Source organism: Macaca fascicularis, chromosome 9, assembly GCF_037993035.2.
Source record: "Macaca fascicularis isolate 582-1 chromosome 9, T2T-MFA8v1.1".
In the NCBI taxonomy this organism is placed as follows: Eukaryota; Metazoa; Chordata; class Mammalia; order Primates; family Cercopithecidae; genus Macaca; species Macaca fascicularis.
Window position 1 is genome coordinate 112,607,260 of NC_088383.1, and position 19,824 is coordinate 112,627,083.

The 19,824-nt window shown below is 52.8% G+C and overlaps 1 protein-coding gene across 9 annotated transcripts in view; it reads left to right on the forward strand.

Moving 5' to 3' along the window:
• NEURL1 (neuralized E3 ubiquitin protein ligase 1) overlaps nucleotides 1-19,824 on the forward strand; it is a 161,312-nt gene that overhangs the window by 63,709 nt on the left and 77,779 nt on the right. For 6 of the 9 annotated variants that reach the window (XM_005566358.3, XM_074002634.1, XM_065521367.1 and 3 more), the window contains exons 2-3: nucleotides 14,033-14,274; nucleotides 14,647-14,968. In XM_005566358.3, coding sequence (XP_005566415.2) covers nucleotides 14,033-14,274; nucleotides 14,647-14,968 — 564 coding nt within the window. Of the gene's footprint in view, nucleotides 1-9,214; nucleotides 9,339-14,032; nucleotides 14,275-14,646; nucleotides 14,969-19,824 lie in introns of all 9 variants that reach the window. The other 3 variants (XM_065521369.2, XM_065521363.2, XM_065521364.2) reach the window with 1 other exon arrangement.

The window sequence follows — 19,824 nt, forward strand, 5'->3', positions numbered from 1 at the left end:
CAGAGGGTCTGGAGCCGACTGGCATTTTCCACTGGAGTCAGACTTGGGCAAGCCTGTGGTCTGTGAAGGACAGAGAGGCCCTCAGAGCAGGCTCGGGACACACTACACTGTCCTCCAGCTGGAGCACAGGCTCCCTAGAGGGTGAGGACCTGAGACCACCCTAGCTCATGCTCTGGGAGTGGGTGGATGTGTTTTGTAAGGAAGGCAAATGTCTTCCTGAGCCTCAGTTTTCTCACCTGTCAATGAGACTAGTAATAGCACCCTCCTCCTAAGACTGCTGTGCAGGCCAGGTCCGGTGTTCACGCCTGCAATCCCAGACACTTTGGAGGCTGAGGTGGGAGGATTGCTTGAGCCCAGGAGTTTGAGACCAGCCTGGGCAACATAGCGAGACCTTGTCTCAAGAAAAAAAGAAAACAAGATTATTGTGAGGATTACATGAATCATGTGAGCGGAGAACTCAACATGGGGAAAATCAGGAGGGCTTGGAAAGGCATCCTGGGCCCAGGGTCATATTCCTTCCCTCTCATTTGTCCCATTTCCCTGGAGGCAGGAGGATCACTTGGGGTGCTCTGAGAACTCTAGGAATTGGGCCTCCAGGCTAGGTGGCCATCAGTGAGCGCTCATCAAATGCCCCATCTGCCTTGGCCTCCACCCTTTTGCCAGCACTGCCCTCCCAGGCGGGGCCTCCCGTAAGCTGGCCCTGGCCTTTGCCATTGCACAAGTAGAGGGGACAGGAGTTGGAAGGTCTGGAGAGGGAGTGTTTGCCTGTGCCCACACAGCCAACCCCCACCCCCATCAGAACCCTTGCATATGCGTCCTCACGCATCCACACCCATGTGTGCCCACAGCTGTACACACGCCCTGGCTGCCCCAGCAGCTCTGGTTTCACCTTCTTCTGGGAAATGAGCTGGGGCCAGCGTGAGACACAGGGGTTTGCTCCTTCCTAGGGGTGCCGTAGCCTGTAGCTGGGCTCCTGAAGGCACATTGAAATGGTCCTGGATTGTATTTTTCTTCTCTTTTTTTTTTTTTTTTGAGACGTAGTCTCACTCTGTCGCCCAGACTGGAGTGCAGTGGCACGATCTCAGCTCACTGCAACCTCCGCCTCCTGAGTTCATGCAATTCTCTGCCTCAGCCTCCTGAGTAGCTGGGATTACAGGCACCTGCTGGCATGCCCGGCTAATTTTTTGTATTTTTAGTAGAATGGAGTTTCACCATGTTGTACAGGCTGGTCTTGAACTCCTGACCTCGTGATCCACCCGCCTCAGCCTCCCAAAGTGCTGGGATTACAGGCGTGAGCCACCGCGCCTGGCTGATTGTATTTTCTTTAGGGCCTTGGACTTTCGGCTTGTTTCAGGTCAAACATTTTGGATTGCTACGTTAAAGTGGGTGAGGGGAGGGCGACAGAGGAGGACCCAGGACTCTGTATGTGTGTCGGGGGTTATCTAATTGTGTGTTTTGTTTGTGGACGTGTTTTGGCTCTCTGAGCTTCTGATGTCAACAGATGTGTATCTGTGTTTTAGATCTCTGTGTACCTGTGTGATGTGTCTGTAACTGTGGATTGAAGCGACTGTGTGTTGCCGTGCCTATGTTTCCATGCGGGGGCAGCCACATCTATGGTCCTCTGTGCCTGTGCCATGCCTCTGTGTGTGTGTGTGTGTGTGTGTGTGTGTAGTGCAGCTGGTGGTGAGGAGTCGGGTTCCTCTGGGACCAGCCTGGCAGGACACCCATGGGGAAATGAATTCCCGTTTGGAAAATGGTTTCAGTGGTTACACGCTTGATCTCTTCCATCCGGCAGGTTTCCAGAGCTGCTCCCAGTCTTGAGGGCAGGCTGACAGGGGTGGGAAGGGGAGTGCGAAAAGGGAGGCAGCAGTGACACTGGGAGGCCTCCCTCCTCTCGCCTCTGCTGTCCTCTCTTCTTCCTTTCCCCCCACCTTCCTCCTTCACCTCCCTTCAGTGCTCCCTCAGGGCAAGGAATGGACCCCTTGCTGACGGCTGATGTGTAGGTGACACATGCACATGCACCCAGACATACATGTCACCCTCAGGTTAGTCTCTGGATTTAACAAGCCTGAGTGTCAGAGGATGCTGGTGTACAGGGACCCGAGACATTGGCTCCCACCCCCTCCTGTCACAGAGGGAGAGGCTGCGGCCAGAAAGGGAAATGGCTAACTGAGGCCACACAGCTGGTGCCTCAGTGGGGAAGCCAGGCCTTCTTCCTTCTGCAGCCGGTCCACTACTTACCCTTCTTGGGTTCCTTAATCCTCAAGCAGGCAGCAGTGGAGAAGGCATCCAGTGGCCTTGTGAGATTAGCAGAGGGAGCCACCCATCTCCTGGCAGCAGCTCTGGGGGCTTAGGCCAAGGGGAGCTCCGGAGCTTGAAGGTGCACACCCCCACACCCCGTTCGTGCCTGTGGACTCCAGGGAGGTGGGCATCGGGTCACTCTAGCTCTACGTTCCCTTGCCTCAGCCTGGCGCCTGGCACACAGTGGCTCCCAGCAGATGCTGGCTTAGTGGGTAGGGGGGAAGAGTATGGGGTGGACAGAGGCCCTTGCCTGCTGGGCGGCAGGGCAGTTGGAGCTGAAGGTGGCCTGAGGGGGTGGGTGGGGGAACCATCAGGGAGGGGAGGCCAGGGCTGGGCAGTGAGGCCAGGCAGTATTTGGAGAGGAAGGGAAGGAGGAGCAGTTATTCTCTGGGAGATTTTGAATCCTGTTCTGCTTTTGCTGGCTGTGTGACTTTGGGTCAGTCCCTTCATCTGTCTGCGTCTCAGTGTCCACTTCTGTAAATTGGGAAGGGTAAGTTACATAGTAAGCACTCCACAGAGTGTGCTTTTATGAAGGTTTTTGTGGAGGCTCCTCTAGGCCTGTGTGTGCTTGCCAGCGCATACACACACACGTGCACATACACACACGTGCACATGCACACACATGCGCACACACATGCACACACATACATGCGTGCACACACACACATGCACACGCAGGTGCACACACATACACACATGCATCCATCCATACACACACACATATATACACACATATGCACATGCACACATATACACAATGCATGCACACATTCATGCACACATACACACACACATACAGCCACAAGTGCACACATAAACACACTCACACATATACATACACGCATGCACACACACATACACACTCACCTGCTGCCTCTGTGTCCCCCAGCGCTTCTGGGCCTACACAACAGTGCTTGTGTCTGCCATGAGGCACACCTGCCATCTGTGTGTGTGCACGCATGTACACATGCATGACTATGGATTTTATATGGGGAACTAGGGGTGCTGATGTTACTGGGCTGTGCTTCCCCCCATTCTCCAGGCCTGGCCTGGAGGGCTTTGGGGAGGTGCTGGGAGGACAGGGACAGGGATTGGGAGCTGAGCCCTGAAGAGTTAACATTTGGAGTCCCCTCCTGGGATCTTGAGGTGGGACACAAGAGGGAGAGGAGGAGGATGGTCCTCTTCCCAGCAGTGGGGAATTGGGAGTCACAGCTGTATACACCTCTGGCTGCTAGAAATGTCAGTATGGGGATGTTGCAGAGTGAGTGAGAGCAAGAGGCTCAGTTGGGGATTAACTTGGCTATGAAGGTGCCTGTCTTGCCCGTTCCCTACCACTTTCTTTCACCCACCCTGTCATGATAGGTTCATTCATCTTCCAGGGAGCAGCAGGACCTACTGTTCCCACGCCAGGCGCTCTGTGGGAGGTGCTAGGGTGCTAACATGGCCCCCACCCTGGGCATGCATGGGGGCTGCGGTGTTCATGGAGAAACTGACTTAGGAGGAGAGAGGGGACTGAGCATGCCAGACAGCTAGCTGGGGTCCATGGAGGAACCTCTGCACAGTGCGACAGATCTGAGTTCAGAGCCCAGCTCCGCCACTTACCAGCTATGTGACTTTGGGCCAAGTTATTACCTCTCATAGCCTCTGTTTCCTTATCTGTGAAATGGAACTATTGATACTGTTTTAGTCATCTATTGCCGCTTAACAAATTATTCCAAAATTTAGCAGCTTAAAACAACAAACATTTAATGCTCTCCCAGTTTCTGTGGCTCAGGAATCTCTGTGCTGTTTAGCTAGGTGCCTCTGGCTTCATGTCTGTCGTGAGGTTGCAGTCACATTGTTGGCTGTGGCTGCATCAAAAGGCTTGCCAAACTTACTCATGTGGCTATGGGCAGTCCTTGGTCCCTTGCCAAATGGGCTTCTCCATGGAGTGGCCCTACACCATGGTGACTGGCTTCCCCCTGAGGGAGCAATTTAGGAGAGGCAAGAGAGTAACCAAGATGGGAGCCACAGTCTTTTTATAACCCAGTCTTGGGTGTGACATTCCATTACTTCCTCTGTATTCTTTTTTTTTTTTGAGATGGGGGTCTCACTCTTGTCACCCAGGCTAGAGTGCAGTGGTGTGATCTCAGCTCACTACAACCTCCACCTCCTGGGTTCAAGCAATTCTCCTGCCTCAGCCTCCTGAGTAGCTGGGATTACAGGTGCCCGCCACCATACCTGGCTAATTTTTTAGTATTTTTAGTAGAGACAGGGTTTCACCATGTTGGCCAGGCTAGACTCGAACTCCTGATCTCAGGTGATCCACCTGCCTCAGCCTCTCAGTGTTGGGATTACAGGCGTGAGCTGTTGCGCCGGCCACTTCCTCTGTATTCTATTCATTCGAAGCTATGTGTTAGGCCCAACCCACGCTTAAGGGGAAGGGGTCACACAAGGGCCTGAAGGCCAAGAGGTGGATGCAGGGATTGTTGGGGCCATTGTAGGGGTTGTTCCCATAGACACCTGCCTTGCAGGGATTGGAGGGTGTGATCAGGTTGTGTTTGAAGGGCAAACTCTGCAGCATTTGATACACAAGAAAGAATCAACCCTCATGGCCTTCCTTATCTGATTCTTTTCTACTGCCGGCAAGTGAGGAGCTATTGAAGGTTCTTGAGCAGGCAGGCTGTAGTCAGGCGTGCTAGGCAGGGAAGGGAGCTGCTCCCTTTATTCCATTCTTTTTCTAATTTCTCCACTGGACACCAGAAAGGGCAAGGCACAAAATGGGTGCTGCCTGAACTCCTGCCAATTCATCAGTAGATAGAAGAATCAAACACTAGCAATTCATTCAGCAACTTTTATTGAGGACCTGCTGTGTGCTGTGAACTAGGCTATGGGGAAACAGCAGTAAAAAAGACAATGGGGCTGGGCGCCGTGGCTTATGCCTGTAATCCCAGCATTTTGGGAGGCCTAGGTGGGCAGATCATGAAGTCAGGAGTTTGAGACCAGCCTGACCAACATGGTAAAACCCCGTCTCTACTAAAAATAGAAAAATTAGCCAGGCGTGGTGGCTTGTGCCTGTAATCCCAGCTACTCAGGAGGCTGAGGCAGGAGAATCTCTTGAGCATGGGAGGCGGAGGTTGCAGTGAGCCGAGATTAGGCCACGGCACTCCAGCTTAGGTGACAGAGCCAGACTCAGTCTCAAAAAAAAGAAAGTGGTCTCTGTGCTGGGGAGGCTCCCAGTCCATCAGGGGGAGAGACAGGCATAAATAACCCTGCAGCCTTTCCCAGTGCAGTGCTACTCTGCAGAACACAGAAGCTGATGGGAGTGACTTCTCAGCTCTCCTGAGGATGGCATAGAACCAAACCATTCTGGAGGCAGAAGAGACAAGTCAATGCATTGCATACAACAAGTGCCTTGGGGTATCTGGGCTTAATCTTGTGTAAGAACCAGGGTTGGGAAAGGCTGCTTGGTGATGGGTGCTCCGTTAGGGGGCTTATGGGGTCCTCAGAGGTCCATAGTAAGGCCCCTAACCTAGTCTGGAAAAAGTCTACTTCTGAAGGATGTATGAGAAAGGCATTTTATATAGGTGGGAAGGAGGAAGGAAAGGTTCCCAGCACAGAAGTGGGCTTGGGCCAAGCCTGGAAATCAGAGGCAGGTGTGGGAGGTAGAGGCCCCTTTAGGGAACCCAAAGAAGTTTAATTCTGCCCAGTTTTACAATCATCTCTGTCCCCCAAGTTCCATCCCCACCTGTCCATCTCCCACCAGGAGTCAGGCATCCCCAGCTTTCCAGCCGTTCTCCTAAATCCTTTCCCCCAGAGACCTGTTCAGTTAATGCAGATAAGCGAGTCCAAATCAGGACCACCTTGGCAATCTGAGATTAGGACGTTTGGGGTAAAATAGGACTGAAGTTCCTGGTTTCCCACTGGGCTGAAATGAGCCGATCACTTCCTGCAGTAGTTATGTTTGCTTTTATGTTTTTAAAAAAGACCTTATGTTGAGATCAAGTGTTAAAGTTTGCAAAATTCTTTCACATCTGTAAATTTACCGGGACACCACTACAGCCTAGAGAGGTGGGCAGGGCGGCTATGATGAGCTTCATTTTACAGAGAAATAAATCAAGGTCCAGAGAGGTGAAGCAACTTGTCCAAAGTCACACAGCAAGTCTGTGGCCTGGTCAGGGTTTGAACCCAGGGCCTCTTGCCTCCAATGCTCATTCTCTGTGCCTCGCTCCACCGCCCAGAAAGTGAGACGAGACTGTCTCTTGGATGAAGATGATGATGCCAGCACTGGTATTCAGGACCATGGGTTCAAAACAAGATGATCTTGGATGCAGTGGGCTTTAGCTGGGCCTTGAAAGCTGGGTGGGGTTTGGAGAGGCGCAGGTGAGACAGAGGGAATGGCTTGAGCAAAGGTGTGGGGGTAGAAAGCAGAGTGATATAAATAGGAATAATAATAATAATAATAATAGCAACTACTTACTGAATTTTACGTACACCATCTATCTTAATCCTCACAAGAATCCCATGAAGGCCTGCCATGACCCCATTTTACAGATGAGGAAAGTGAGGCTCCCAGAGGTCTTACAGTTAGTGACAGAGCTGCCTCGTTTGGGGGCAGCCAGCCCTGGGTTCAGATGTGGGTTCCTCACTCAATGTGTAAACCTAACTTCAGAGGATCTGTGCCAGAATGGCGTTGGGGGCATAAATCAAGACACTGCCCTTGAAGCCATGAGAGGCTGGGCACTGGCATCAGTATCAGTGCCTCTGCTCTTGGCTGGGGTGGTGAGCTCCCCCCATCTCTCCTTGGCAGCCCAGCTGAGACCAGCCTAGGGCATCTGGGGCTCTGCCAGTGGTTCTGGGGCAGAGCTTGGTGGGGGCCATGGGGAGGTCACTCCGGAGGCTATGTGTGTCCAGGCATCTGCCCCGGGACCCCGCTGAGAGGCAGGAATGTGGTCCACCAGCTGAGGGTCACCCAGAGGGCTGGCCAGGCTTGTGTCTGGCAGCTCATAAATGCCCAGGAGGAATGGGGCTGTCGGAGTTTCCACCATGTCAGCAGCAGCCTCGCCTGAGGAGGATGCCCCCCCTGGGGCTCCCAAGAAGCCTGTAAACCTGTCACTTGAGGGCCCTCCCTGGGAGCTCTGCTGAGAGCCAGGTGGCACAACTGGGGCTCCATCCAGTTGTGTGTGTCCCTGGTGGAGCAGCTGTGCAGCCCCCACACACCCCCTTTTGAGACCCTTTGCTACAGCTGCTCCCCCAGCCCCCAGCCCCTCCTGCACACAACCTTCCCCGAAGTGCCTGCCGTCTTGGACTTATGGGGAAAAGGAGCTCTAGTACCAGAGGCTGAGTAGGGTAAAGGACCCCAGACGTGGCCTTGGAAGACCAGGGTTCAAGTCTCAGTTCTGCCACATAACTGCTGTGTGACCACAAGTGAGTTGCTTAACAATTCTGAATCCAACTCCTTCATTCATAGAATAGGAACCTTAAAGAGTCATAGTCCCGGTGCTGGGAGGGACCCTGTTGGATAGTGTAGGGAGGAAGCCCCACCCCCTGCTGCCCCCTCTGGACCCTTGGCATCAGAGCTATGTCCAAGGTTCATTCTCATTTTGCTTTCTGCTCGCCACTCCACTCCCTGCCCCCAATATTTTAATGCCAGCCGGGATGGAGGAGGGGGTAGCAGGAGCAGGAGCAGCCGCAGTGGGGGAGGAGGGGGTCACCCTGATGAAGGCTTCACATTGGACACTCGTAGTCCATGAGAACAGCGCCCCCTAGAGGAGTGCTGGGCAGAGCGCATCGTGGCCCCTGCCCTGGTTCAGAAGAGTGGTGAGGCCTGAGTTAGGGCTGTAGCCGTAGGGTGGACAAGAGAGGACAGAACCCAGGTGTGCTTATTCCTGAGGCAGGATTGGTAGATTGAATGAGGGGTGCTCAGGGGCTCCCCTGGAGCCAGGAGCAGGGCAGAGCAGGTCAGGAGTGCTGCTGGGGCCTGCCACATGACAGGAGCCCACAGTCCATGGCAGGAAATGCCCAGCACACCAGAGAGGGTTTTCAAGTGGTCTCCCCAGAGGTGGCTTGGTAGGCGATGATCACACAGCGAGCTGAGTACAGAGAGAAGGGGCTGAGGATAGCTGCTCAGGGCGGGCCTGGCCTCCATGGCTGCCCCGACGACCTGTTCACACTGTTGGCAGAAGACAGGCACGGTAGTCAGTGAGTGGGGCTTTGCAGCTACCAAAGTGCTCTCTCTCCATACCCGGGGCAGGGAACCCCTGTTCTGTTCCATAGCTGTGGAAGGAGCTTAAGGGTTAGGGTGGCAGGCCCAACCAAGCACTGGGGGTCTTCTGGTAGATGGCCACCTCCAAGGCACTGCGCAAGGTGAGCTGATGGCGGTGCTATAGTGGTGAGAAAGTGCAGCCTCTCTTCTCTCTGTCTGAATGAAGATGTGACTTGTTAGTTGTATTATAGATTTTATTTTTTAATTTAATTTAAGTTTTTGTTTGAGACAGGGTCTTGCTCTATTGCCCAGGATAGAGTACAGTGGTGCTACCACGGCTCACTACAACCTTCCGGGCTCAAGTGATCCTTCCGCCTTAGCCACTTGAGCAGCTGGGACTGCAGGTGTGCACCACCATGTCTGGCTAAGTTTTGTAGTTTTTTTTTTTTTTTTTTGTAGAGAAGGGGTTTTGCCATGTTCCCAGGCTGGTCTCGAACTCCTGGGCTCATGTGATCAGCCTGCCTTGGCCTCCCAAAGTGCTGGGATTACAGACCTGAGCCACCGCACCCAGCCAGCTATAGCTTTTAAATTGAGGTATAATATGTATATAGTAAAACTTGTCCTTTTCAAATGTGTAGTTTTGTGAGTTTTGACAATGTACAAGTTGTGTAACCACTACCCCAATCTCAAGATATGGAACATTATTTCTTTCTTTTCTTTTTTTTTTAGAGACGGAATCGTGCTCTGTCACCCAGGCTGAAGTGCAGTGGTGCTATCATAGCTCACTGCAATCTCAAATTCCTGGGCTCAAGCCATCTTCGCGCTTCAGCCTCCCAAGTAGCTGGGATTACAGGTGCAAGACACCATGCCTGGCTAATTTTTTATTTTTATTTGTACAATGAGATGAGGTCTGACAGTGTTGTCCAGGCTAAGAAATGGAACACTTCCATCGCCATAAAAACTTCCTTCCTGCCTCTTTGTAGTCAAATCTCTCCCCTGCTCTCTTTCTCTGATACCTACTGATCTCTGTGTCTCTCTAGTTTTGCCTTTTCCAGAATGTCTTACGGATGGAATCGTACAGCATACAGCCCTTTGCATCTGGCTTCTTTTACGTAGCATACTTTTGAGAGCCATTTGTGTGTGTGTGTGCATCAGTGGTTATGCTCCTTTTTATTGCAGAGTAGTGATTGCATGGAGCTGCCACATTTTTAACTGTTCACCAGCTGAAGGACGTTTGAGTTTTTTCTAGTTCAGGGTTATCATGAATAAAGCTGCTGTACATTTGTGTGCAGGTCATGTTTTCATTTCTTGTGGGGAAATGCCCAGAAGTGCGAGTGCTGGAGACATATGTTAGGCGTTTTTCGCTTCATGAGAAACTGCCAAACCATTTTCAACATTGGTTTTCCAGGTTGTGTCGCGTCCCAGCAAGAATGCAGGAGGGCTGAGGACATGGTTTACATTTCTGTGTTTTGGTGGCATACATATAAATACATGTATCAATGTATTGCCCTGTATGTATGCTACATGAGATGCTTTTGGGTGGTACATGAAAGAACCTTTTTTGTTTTCTTTCTTTTTTGAGACAGAGTCTTGCTCTGTCACCCAGGCTGGAGTGCAGTGGTGCCATGTTGGCTCACTGCAACTGTCTGCCTCCTGGGTTTAAGCAGTTCTTGTGCCTCAGCCTCCCAAGTGGCTGGGATTACAGGTATGTGCCACCCTTCCCAGATAATTTTTGTATTTTTAGTAGAGACGGGGTTTCACCATGTTGGCCAGGCTGTTCTCGAACTCATGACCTCAAGTGATCCACTTGCCTCGGCCTCCCAAAGTGCTTGGATTACAGGTGTGAGCCACTGCACCCAGCCTGAAGGAATCTTTGTTTTTTTTTTTTTCATAGTTTATAGGTTATGAGTATTTTTTAAATTTGCATTTTAAAAATTTATCCAGCACACCAAATCCATGAATTCTTGGCTATTAATGCCTTTTAATTTTTTTGAGACACAGTCGCACTCTGACCCAGGCTGGAATGCGGTAGCATGATCATGGCTTACTGCAGCCTTCAACCCCTGGGCTCAAGGATCCTCCTGCCTCAGCCTCCTGAGTAGCTGGGACTAGTGGGACTCAGTACAGGCACGCACCACCACATTCAGCTAATTTTTAAATTTTTTGTAGAGATGAGGTCTTGCTTTTGTTGCCCAAGCTGGTCTCCAACTCCTAGGTCTGAAGTGATCCTCCTGCCTTGGCCTCCCAAAATGCTGGGATTATAGGTGTGAGCCACTGTGTCTGGCCTCTTAATGCTTAATGGCCAATAACAAAGATTCTGCAGTCAGATTGCTGGGTTTGGCTTCTAGGTCCGTTTCTTACTGGTTCTGTGACCCTGGGCAAGCCACTTAATCTCCCTGAGGCACATATTTGTCGTCTGTAAATTGGTTGATAATAAGTTTAATAGTTATAAGTTTGCCATAAGGGTGAAACCAGTGTGTGTAAAACTAGTTCAGAGTTTGGCAAATGGCTGCCACTATTATTTGATGCATATGACCCATGTGTGATAGGTGTGTGTTTTGTATGTATTGTTCTGCACATCCATGTGTACATGACTGCGTGTGTGTGTCACAGTACATGTGTAAGTATGTGGTTCTTGGTCTCAGGGATACGGGAGACGATGAATGGCCTAGGGTTGGGATTACTTTTGCGTGCTCACAGGTGTATGTGTGTGCCCATGAGTGTGTTTTTGGAGCCCACATGCCTGGGTGCACATGGTACCCCTGGCCCAGAGTCCTCCTGGCCCCACCTCCTCTGTCTGTTCTGCTGCCAGCCAGGGTGCTGGGCCTGTGCTGCCCCAGCCCCACCCTCAACCCCTTACCCAACACTGGGATTGGCAGGGGTCCTCTCTGGAAGGGAGCCTTGGGGAATGTCTTCCAGGGGCTGGGTCTCTGGCCCCTTGTGTCTCCACTATATTTGCCCAGAGTCAGTGTTTTCTGCGCCTTTACCCAGGGCCCCAGGACCTCGAGTAGGATGGGTGGGAAGGAGAGGAAGCATTTTGAAGAGATTGGTGGCCCTGCAGTTGCTCCATGGATTCTGAGTGGAGGCTGGGGAGGGGGAACCCCAGAGGAAAGGCTCTCAGCAGCAGCTGGGCTCAGCAGGGTTTTAAAAACTGCTTCAGGGAGGTGTAACTGACATACACTAAACTGCACATGTTTAAAGCATCCAATTTGATGAGTTTTGACATAGTGTACCCCTATGAAATCATTACCACATCAAGATAAGGAACACATAGACCATTGAAAACCACCCATTAAAAAAAAAAAGATAAGGAACACAGCCACACTGCCAAATGTCGCCTTGTGCTTGTTGGTAATCCTGCCTGTCTCCCCCGACCATCGCAGGCGTCCACTCATCTGCTTTTGTTTTTTTGTTTTGTTTCGTTTTGTGTGTGTGTGGTTTTTTTTTTTTTTTTTTTTTTTTTTTTTTTTTTTTTTTTGAGACAGAGTCTTGCTCTGTTTCCCAGGCTGGAATGCAGTGGAACGATCTTGGCTCACTGCAACCTCCACCTTCTGGGTTCAAGTGATTCTTCTGCCTCAGCCTCACAAGTAGCTTGAACTACAGGTGCCTGCCACCATGCCTGGCTAATTTTTATATTTTTAGTAGAGATGGGGTTTCACCATATTGCGCAGGCTGGTCTCGAACTCTTGACCTCAGGTAATCTGCCCCCTTCGCCCTCCCAAAGTGCTGAGATTACAGGTGTGAGCCATCGTACCCGGGCCACTTATCTGCTTTTGATCATTACAGCTTCATTTGCACTTTCTAGAATTTGATAAAAAATGGAAGGAGAGGAAGGGTTTTGAAGGGAATGGAAGCCCTGCAATTGCTTCAGGAATCGTGTATTGCTTTGTTTTTAACAGGCTAATTTCACTCACATAGTTATTTTGAAATTCACCTATGTTGTTATTCATATCGGTAGTTCATTGCTCTTTACTGCTCAGTAGTATTCTATTGTGCAGATGCACCACAATGTGTTAGCTACCCACACAGCAGGGGTGATTTTTCTCTTATGCTTCCATTTCTACCTCTGGATGCAAACCTCAATAATGTGTGATGTTGCCTTTCACCAGCACATATTTTATGAAACAAAAGTCAAGCTGTGTCTGAGGCTGGCCGGAGCCCAGTGGGCATCTTTTCCAGGCAAGGCACCTGTAGCCAGTGCCACTCTCTGCCCTTCTTCCCAGCGTCCCCTTCCCTGAAATGGCCTCCCCTCCTCTGCACTATCCAGAGGCCATTCAGCTTCTTCCAGGCAGCCTTTCCAGACTATCTGGGTCTCTTCTGAGCATTTCCAGCCTTCATAGCCTGACGGCGTCCAAAGCCCTTGCACTGTTCAGCCGTTCCCGTCTTGTCTCCTTGGTGAGGACAAGGTGAACTCCTCCTCGTACCACCCCTTCCTAGTGAGCCTGGCAGGCAGGAAGCTGCTCTAGAGAGGCCCGGGGGCTCATGCACAGGGTGTCCGGCTGGCCTGGGGCTTTGGAGACTGTTGTCTGGGGCCTCTGGAGAAGAGGGGGATTGGAAATGCAAAGTGGTACAGAGGGATGCAGACCAAAGCCAACACAGCCCGGACTGAGGGCTGGGCCTCTCCCTCTCCCTTCTCTCCCTGTCTTCCATCTCCTTCCTGGAAGCTGCTCCTCCTCCTCTAGGGAGTGGAAGGGTCTGGACAGGCCCAATGCCGAGCTCTTTGCATCATTAAATTCCTGCCTTGGAGGACCAAAATTTGAAACATCCCAGAAGGCCTCTGTCACGTTTTGTGGCTTTCTACGGCTCCACCCACTTCTCCTCCATTCTTCATTGTTCTCTTTCCCCACGGTGACAGGATGGGCGGGCTCCACCTCCTGAAGGACAGGGCGTGGATCTTGGGGGCCCCACCAGAATCCCCAGCCCTTGAGGCTGTGTGTTAATTAATGCTGCCTGTGCTGCTGAGACTTGTCTTGGAGCCACAGAGTAGAGGCCACCCATTGTGCCAGAGAGGGAAGTGTTGTCTTCCCCAAGGTCACAGAGCCAGTTAGTGACAGCCCCGAGGACAGGATCCATGTATGTTTCATGTCTGTGTCTCCAGTGCTCAGGACAGAGCTTGGTTTTCAGCAGATATGTCATAAATATTTATTGAATAAAATAAATAAACAAACCAAGGATGGTGGAGTGCCAGTGAGTGGTGGTGGAGGGCAGTAGTAAAGGCGATGTGCTACCATGGTAGGAGGTGAAAGGCAGAGGGTGTTAAATACTAGTGGGGAGAGGAGGTGGGAGAGGGTGGGGGTGGAAGGTGATGGGGAAGGCTGAGGGGAGAAGTGGTGGGTAGTGAACCAGTAGAGCATGGTGGCAGATGGTGGAGTGGGAGATGGTGAGAGATGGTGGCAGAAGGATGGAGGCAAGGGGTGGCAACAGTGGTGGAAGAACTGAGCTCCGGGTGACTTCTGGTCATGCCCAGCCTCCTCCCTTACCTAGGGGACTCTGGTCTGGCTCGTGGACCCGTCAAGTTCTCTGACACTGTGGCCTGTTCCTTTGCAGACTCCATCGGGGGCCCCTTCCCCGTCACTTCTCACCGATGCCACCACAAGCAGAAGCACTGCCCAGCGGTGCTGCCTGGTGGGGGGCTCCCAGCCACGCCGCTGCTCTTCCACCCGCACACCAAGGGCTCCCAGATCCTCATGGACCTCAGCCACAAGGCTGTCAAGAGGCAGGCCAGCTTCTGCAACGCCATCACCTTCAGCAACCGCCCGGTCCTCATCTACGAGCAAGTCAGGCTGAAGGTGGGCCTGCCCCCGTCCCCGCCCCCGCCCCGTGCTTCCTGCTTCCCTCACGGCGTTCCCTGGGCCTCTGGACTCTGCCTGCTGCCACCCCCACCACCATACCCTGCCCCCGCCTTTTCTCTCTGGTGACCCTCTTCCCTCTTCCTTATGCCTTTCTCAACCTCCCTGTGTGACAAGGAAGGAACCGGGAGGGCAGTGGCTGCGGGAACCCCTTGCTGTCTTCCCAGCAGGGAGGGCTCCTGGGAGGGAACCGTGCTGGAATGGTGGGCAGGCTGCTGTGGGATGCTCCAGGGAGTCCACCCGAGGGGGGCTACCCTTGGTCCGATTGACCAAGTGGGAGAGGGTGGGCTGAGGCCACCCCCTGCCACCCAGATCACCAAGAAGCAGTGCTGTTGGAGCGGGGCCCTGCGGCTGGGCTTCACCAGCAAGGACCCATCCCGCATCCACCCTGACTCGCTGCCCAAGTACGCCTGCCCCGACCTGGTGTCCCAGAGTGGCTTCTGGGCCAAGGCGCTGCCTGAGGAGTTTGCCAACGAGGGCAACATCATCGCTTTCTGGGTGGACAAGAAGGGTCGTGTCTTCCACCGCATCAACGACTCGGCTGTCATGCTGTTCTTCAGCGGGGTCCGCACGGCTGACCCGCTCTGGGCCCTGGTGGACGTCTACGGCCTCACGCGGGGCGTCCAGCTGCTTGGTGAGTGCCTGCCCCTCCGGCCCCTTGGTGCAGGGGACACCCCTCAACCTCTGGGCACTGCAGCCTGGCGCTGTGCAATCCCATCAGGCGTAGGGACCCCTCTCTGACTGGTGCCGAGGGGAACAGGGGCAGCCCTGGGAGCCTTGGCATGAACTGCAGAGAGCTCCTTTCCTCTAGGCCCATTGCTTTTCAGTGGAACCTGGGTGTGATTTCTGCTCTCTGCAGCCTCTCAGGTGGTGCCTTGGGCAGTGTGCAACCTTCACAATCATAAACGGCGACCTCAAAGACCACCACCCCCAGAAGAAATTAAATTAATCATCACAACCACAGTTCATAGAACACTTACTATGTGCAAGGCACTTCATTCTTGCCTGTTTTCATAGCAACCCTGGGAGGGAGACCCCGTTATTGGGCAGAAACTCAAGTCCAGGGAGGTTGCATCATGGTCCCAGGAGCCATGGCGCTTGAGGGGTAGAGCCAGCCCTGAGTCTCCAGCTCTAAAGCCAGCTGTCAGGCCCTGGGCTCTGCAGCCTTCCAGAAGACTGGGTTCCAAGCCCACCCTAGTGCCTTTTGCAGGGATGTTGGATAAAAGGGTAGGATCCAGGGACAGAAGGCACTGGGGGAGCTAAGACTCTTGGCTGCTCCCTGGCCCCCAGCGTAAGTTAGGCTGTTTCAGGAGAGCGAGAGAGCAAGGAGGAGGAGCCTCGGGAAGCAGCCTGGCATGCTCAGGGGCCAGGCTTCCCTGCAATGGCACAAGTACCGGGGCTAGAAGAGGACAGGAGAATCTCTGACTTCCTAGGGTCACACAGCGAGTTGGTGGTTAAGGTAGGACTAGAACTCAGGTCACCTGACTCCCAGACCAGGCTCCTTCCCACCTGGCTCTCGTTGTGCACAGGCACTCAAGTGCACGTGTGCACATGCAGACTCTGGGTACAAATCAGGCCATCAGCAAACCGGCTTTGCTTCCAGGCAGAGGCTGCGCAAGCCTCAGCTTCCTCATCTGTGAAATGGGTTGGTGGGAAGATTAAGTTCCATCAAGGAGGCTGTGAGTAAAGTGCCCAGCACAGTCTCGGGTACCAAGTATATGCTCAAGCAACACTCTTTCCTTCTGCCATCTCTACCCGCCGCTCCCTGCAGAGAAAGAGGCCATGAAGGTGGTTGAAAAACGTTTTTTTTTTTTTTCCTTTATGACTTCAGAGCCTAGCCACAGTGAAGCTCTTCTTTTCCACAACACCTTTATTTGAGCAAAAAGTCAGTGATAGTAAAAACAAAGAAATGAGTCAGAAGCCTGTTTGTTGAGTTCCAAACATCAGGAAGCGGTTTTTATTAGCTAGTAGTTTGGGAACTTTCTGTTTTTCACCTCAACAGAAGTGTTTCTGCATTCACAATGACACGTTCAGAGCCTGGAACTGGGCAGTTCTGGGTCTCAGCAACTGAAGAAGGGAGCCCAGGTGCTTTGCATTTTCTCTGTGAAACGGGTGTGCCTGCAGCCGGGGCAGAAAGAGCAGTGTTCATGCCCCTGAGCTACAGAGACCGGCAGATCCTAGCCTCGCGCTGTACTAGGTGTGGGGCCTCAGTTTCTTCATCTGTAATGTGGGGCTAAATGCTTTCTCAGGGTTCTTTGAGAAGCAGCTGATGCACAGTAAGGGGTCCGTGACTGTCATTCGTCCCCACCCATCCTGGGGAGGGCAGTTCCCCACTCAAGGCTCGAGTGAATGCCGTGGTGCAGCTTTGGTATCCTCAGTGCCCCATACTTCAAGGCACTGGAGTCCCAGCGCTTGAGTTTGAGCTCTAACCTGACCACTTCTGCCTGAGCCTCAGGCTTCCCACCTGGATAATGGTTGTGAAGGCTCTGACTTAGCCCAGGGCTCAGCCACATAGTGGAAGGCGAAGTCTCTGCTCCCAAGAAAGCCACAGTCTTGTTGAGGGGTGGGCGGGTGAAGGTAGTGGGGTGACATTCTTGCTTTTCCCTAAGAAAATGTGCCCTTCCTCACAGTCCCCACTCTGGCTTCAAGGCCAGCCCCAAAGCCCCCTCCTCCCTGAAGCCTTTCTGGGCGGAATTCTCCTCTCCATCTCTGTGTGCCACCAAGTGGTGCTGGCGCTTCTCTCAGTACTGAGCATCGGCAGAGCCTTGGTCTGTCCGTGTGTCCACTTCCCTGCAAGATGGGGAAGAATCCACCTCTCACTCAGTCGGGCTGCTCTCCGGGTGGAGGCTTCTGCCTGACCTGCAGAGGATGTGGAGGAATATTTGCAGGGTGGGTGGGGGAGAGTAGTAGCGGGGGACGAATGAGAGGGCGGATGCCTTGTTAGATGAAGAAAACGGCAGGTGGGTGGGGGCCAAGGGCGACCCAGCCCTGCCCACAGATAGCCCAGGCTCACTGGGAAGTTAGGGAGATGAAGCAAACACTCCAGACGATGCAGGCACTCAGGGCACAACCCAAGAGAAGCCAGTAAATCGCTAACTGCTGTGGTCATGGGATGCCTTCCATCTGCCGAGATGGTTTCTATCCAGTTATCTCATTTAACCCCTCTGAAGCAGGCCCACAGGGAGGGGTTTTATCCCCATTTGGCAGGGAGATAACTGAGGCCCACTCAAGACCTGGCTTGCCCATGTAGGGATGTGGCAGAACCCTGACTTGAACTGGGCGTTCTGATGCCAAAAGCAACACCTTTCCCATTACCCTCCAGCTGGTTTAAACATAAAAGGAGGCAGGAAGTCAGAGGAGACTGAGGTCAGTGGGGGAGGATGGAGGCCAGGAGGCCTTCTTGGAAGAGAAGACTTGGGCTGGGCCTGCAAGTTCCAGGAGGGTCCTGGCACATGGGAATGAAGAGGAACACGCCAGACGGCATGGGGCTTCCCACCCTCAGGGGCTGAGGAGGGCTTGGAGAATAATCTGAAGGGCCCACCCTGGGCCACAGCCCAGGTGGCCTGACCTGGTCCAGCCCCATCCCCCTGTGACTATAAATGGGCTTGCATGCAGTGTTTTCAGTTGCATTTGGAGTTCCCGACAGGCTCCTCTCTGCCTCTCTGCACACCCGATAAGGTTAAGGCCCCAGCTGATTCCGTCCCAGCCGTAAATCACCATAATCCCTGGGTATTTTCAAACACTGATTATGGCCCCTAAATTCAATTGGCAGATAAAGATATCCCTTCATTTTATTCCTCTTGAATTTTTTTTTTTTTTTTTTTTGGTAAAGATAGAGAGGGAGACACAGAGATTCATCCAGAGATCTGCTGAGGTGGGCGTGATCTCTCCACCTTCGTTTAGTGCCTGTCTTCTGAGATACTCCCCTCTACCCCAGGTAGCCTCAGGGTCAGCTTCCTTCCCTGCCTCCTCTTTCCTCTCCGCCCCACTTCCCACCTCTCCCTCTCTCCATCGCTTGCCCCTTTACTGCACCTGTATCTTTCTGGGCTTTTCTCTCTCCCTCGACCTAGATCCTCTCACCCTTTTTGCTTTCCCTGGTCTTGGTGTCCTCCCCACTGCTGTCTCTCCTCTGAAGAAAGTCGCTGTCTGTCTTGGTGGCTCTGAAGCTGGGCCAGTCTTTCCTGGGGTGATTGTCCCCCAAACCAATGTCTGATCTTCAGGGATTTTCTGCCAGGCCTGCCCCTGTCCCCTTTGTCTGAAGCCTGTGGTCAAAGCCCTCCCAACCTTACCTGCTCTGTGTTTGTTCCTTAGACCAGAGGCTTCCCAGGGTAGCTGGCACATGGTAGGTAAGCAGGTCAGGCCATGGGTGGATGGGTTGTGTCCCCGGACAGAGTGGAGGCAGGGGCTGGTGTCTCTCCTCAATGGACAGTCCTCCCTGCCCTGACCAGAATCCAAGCCTACAGTGGTGCACATGCCATGGCCCTAGCAGGCCCTCCTCCCTGTTATGGTGCCCATGCCACAGCCCCAGCAGGCCCTCCTCCCTGTTATGCTGGAGTTCCGCAGATCACCTCTTTCTTTGGGGCGCCCTGGCTCAAGCCCAGGCTGGTATTGTCAAGAATAACAGCTTCCTTCCTCCAGGGAGAAGGGACCTGCCAGCAACTAAATAAACACAGATTTTATTGGGTGATTAATACATGGAGAAAGAAGCTCCTATCCCAGTGTCTCAAGATCTCCTTGCTCCTCTCAGAAATGTCGATTCAGGAAGAGCATCTGTGAGTCCCATCGGGAGGCTGGTGGGCCAAGAGCCCACTTACGAGGGAGCTCCAGAGCATCCCTCAGTGCCCACCACAGCCTAGGTACTATGTGGGGGCAGGTGGGAGACAGAAGAATTGAAAACCCAGCCCCTCTCCTGGAATAATGTTTTCCCTGGGGGACACATCATATAACTGATGCAAGGTGGTCCAAGTTCAATTCTGCAATCAAGTGTGAGCTGAAGAGTAAAACTGTGTGTATATGTGGGAGGGGAGTGCAGCTGGAGAGCAATCCAGGAGGACTTCCTGTAGGAGACAAGTTTTAAGTCAGGAACGGAGTGAGGTGAAAAAAATGGATTGGTTGAGGAACAATTTAGGTCAGACGGAGGGGTGTCCACAGGCACAGAGGTGGGGAATTGGCGGTCAGTAGGGGAGCAGATCCAGGAGGGGAAGGAATGAGGTGGAGAGGTAGTGGGTGACTTGTGGAGGTGAGGGATGTGCACAGGTGTGGGTATGTGTATGCATCACAGGGGAGAGAGCCACGAGAGCTGAAAGCTTCCAGCAGCTTTTGTGCTGTCAAGTTGTTCAGTAAGAGGGACTGGCTGCTTGACAGTGGAGAAGTACGAGACCCAGAGATGAGGAGGGGCCTGCCCAAACTCTCCCAGCTGCTCATCAGCCCCACCAGGCCTGGAACCCAGATCTCTCAGTGTGATCTGGGAGTAAGGTCAGAGGGAGAAGG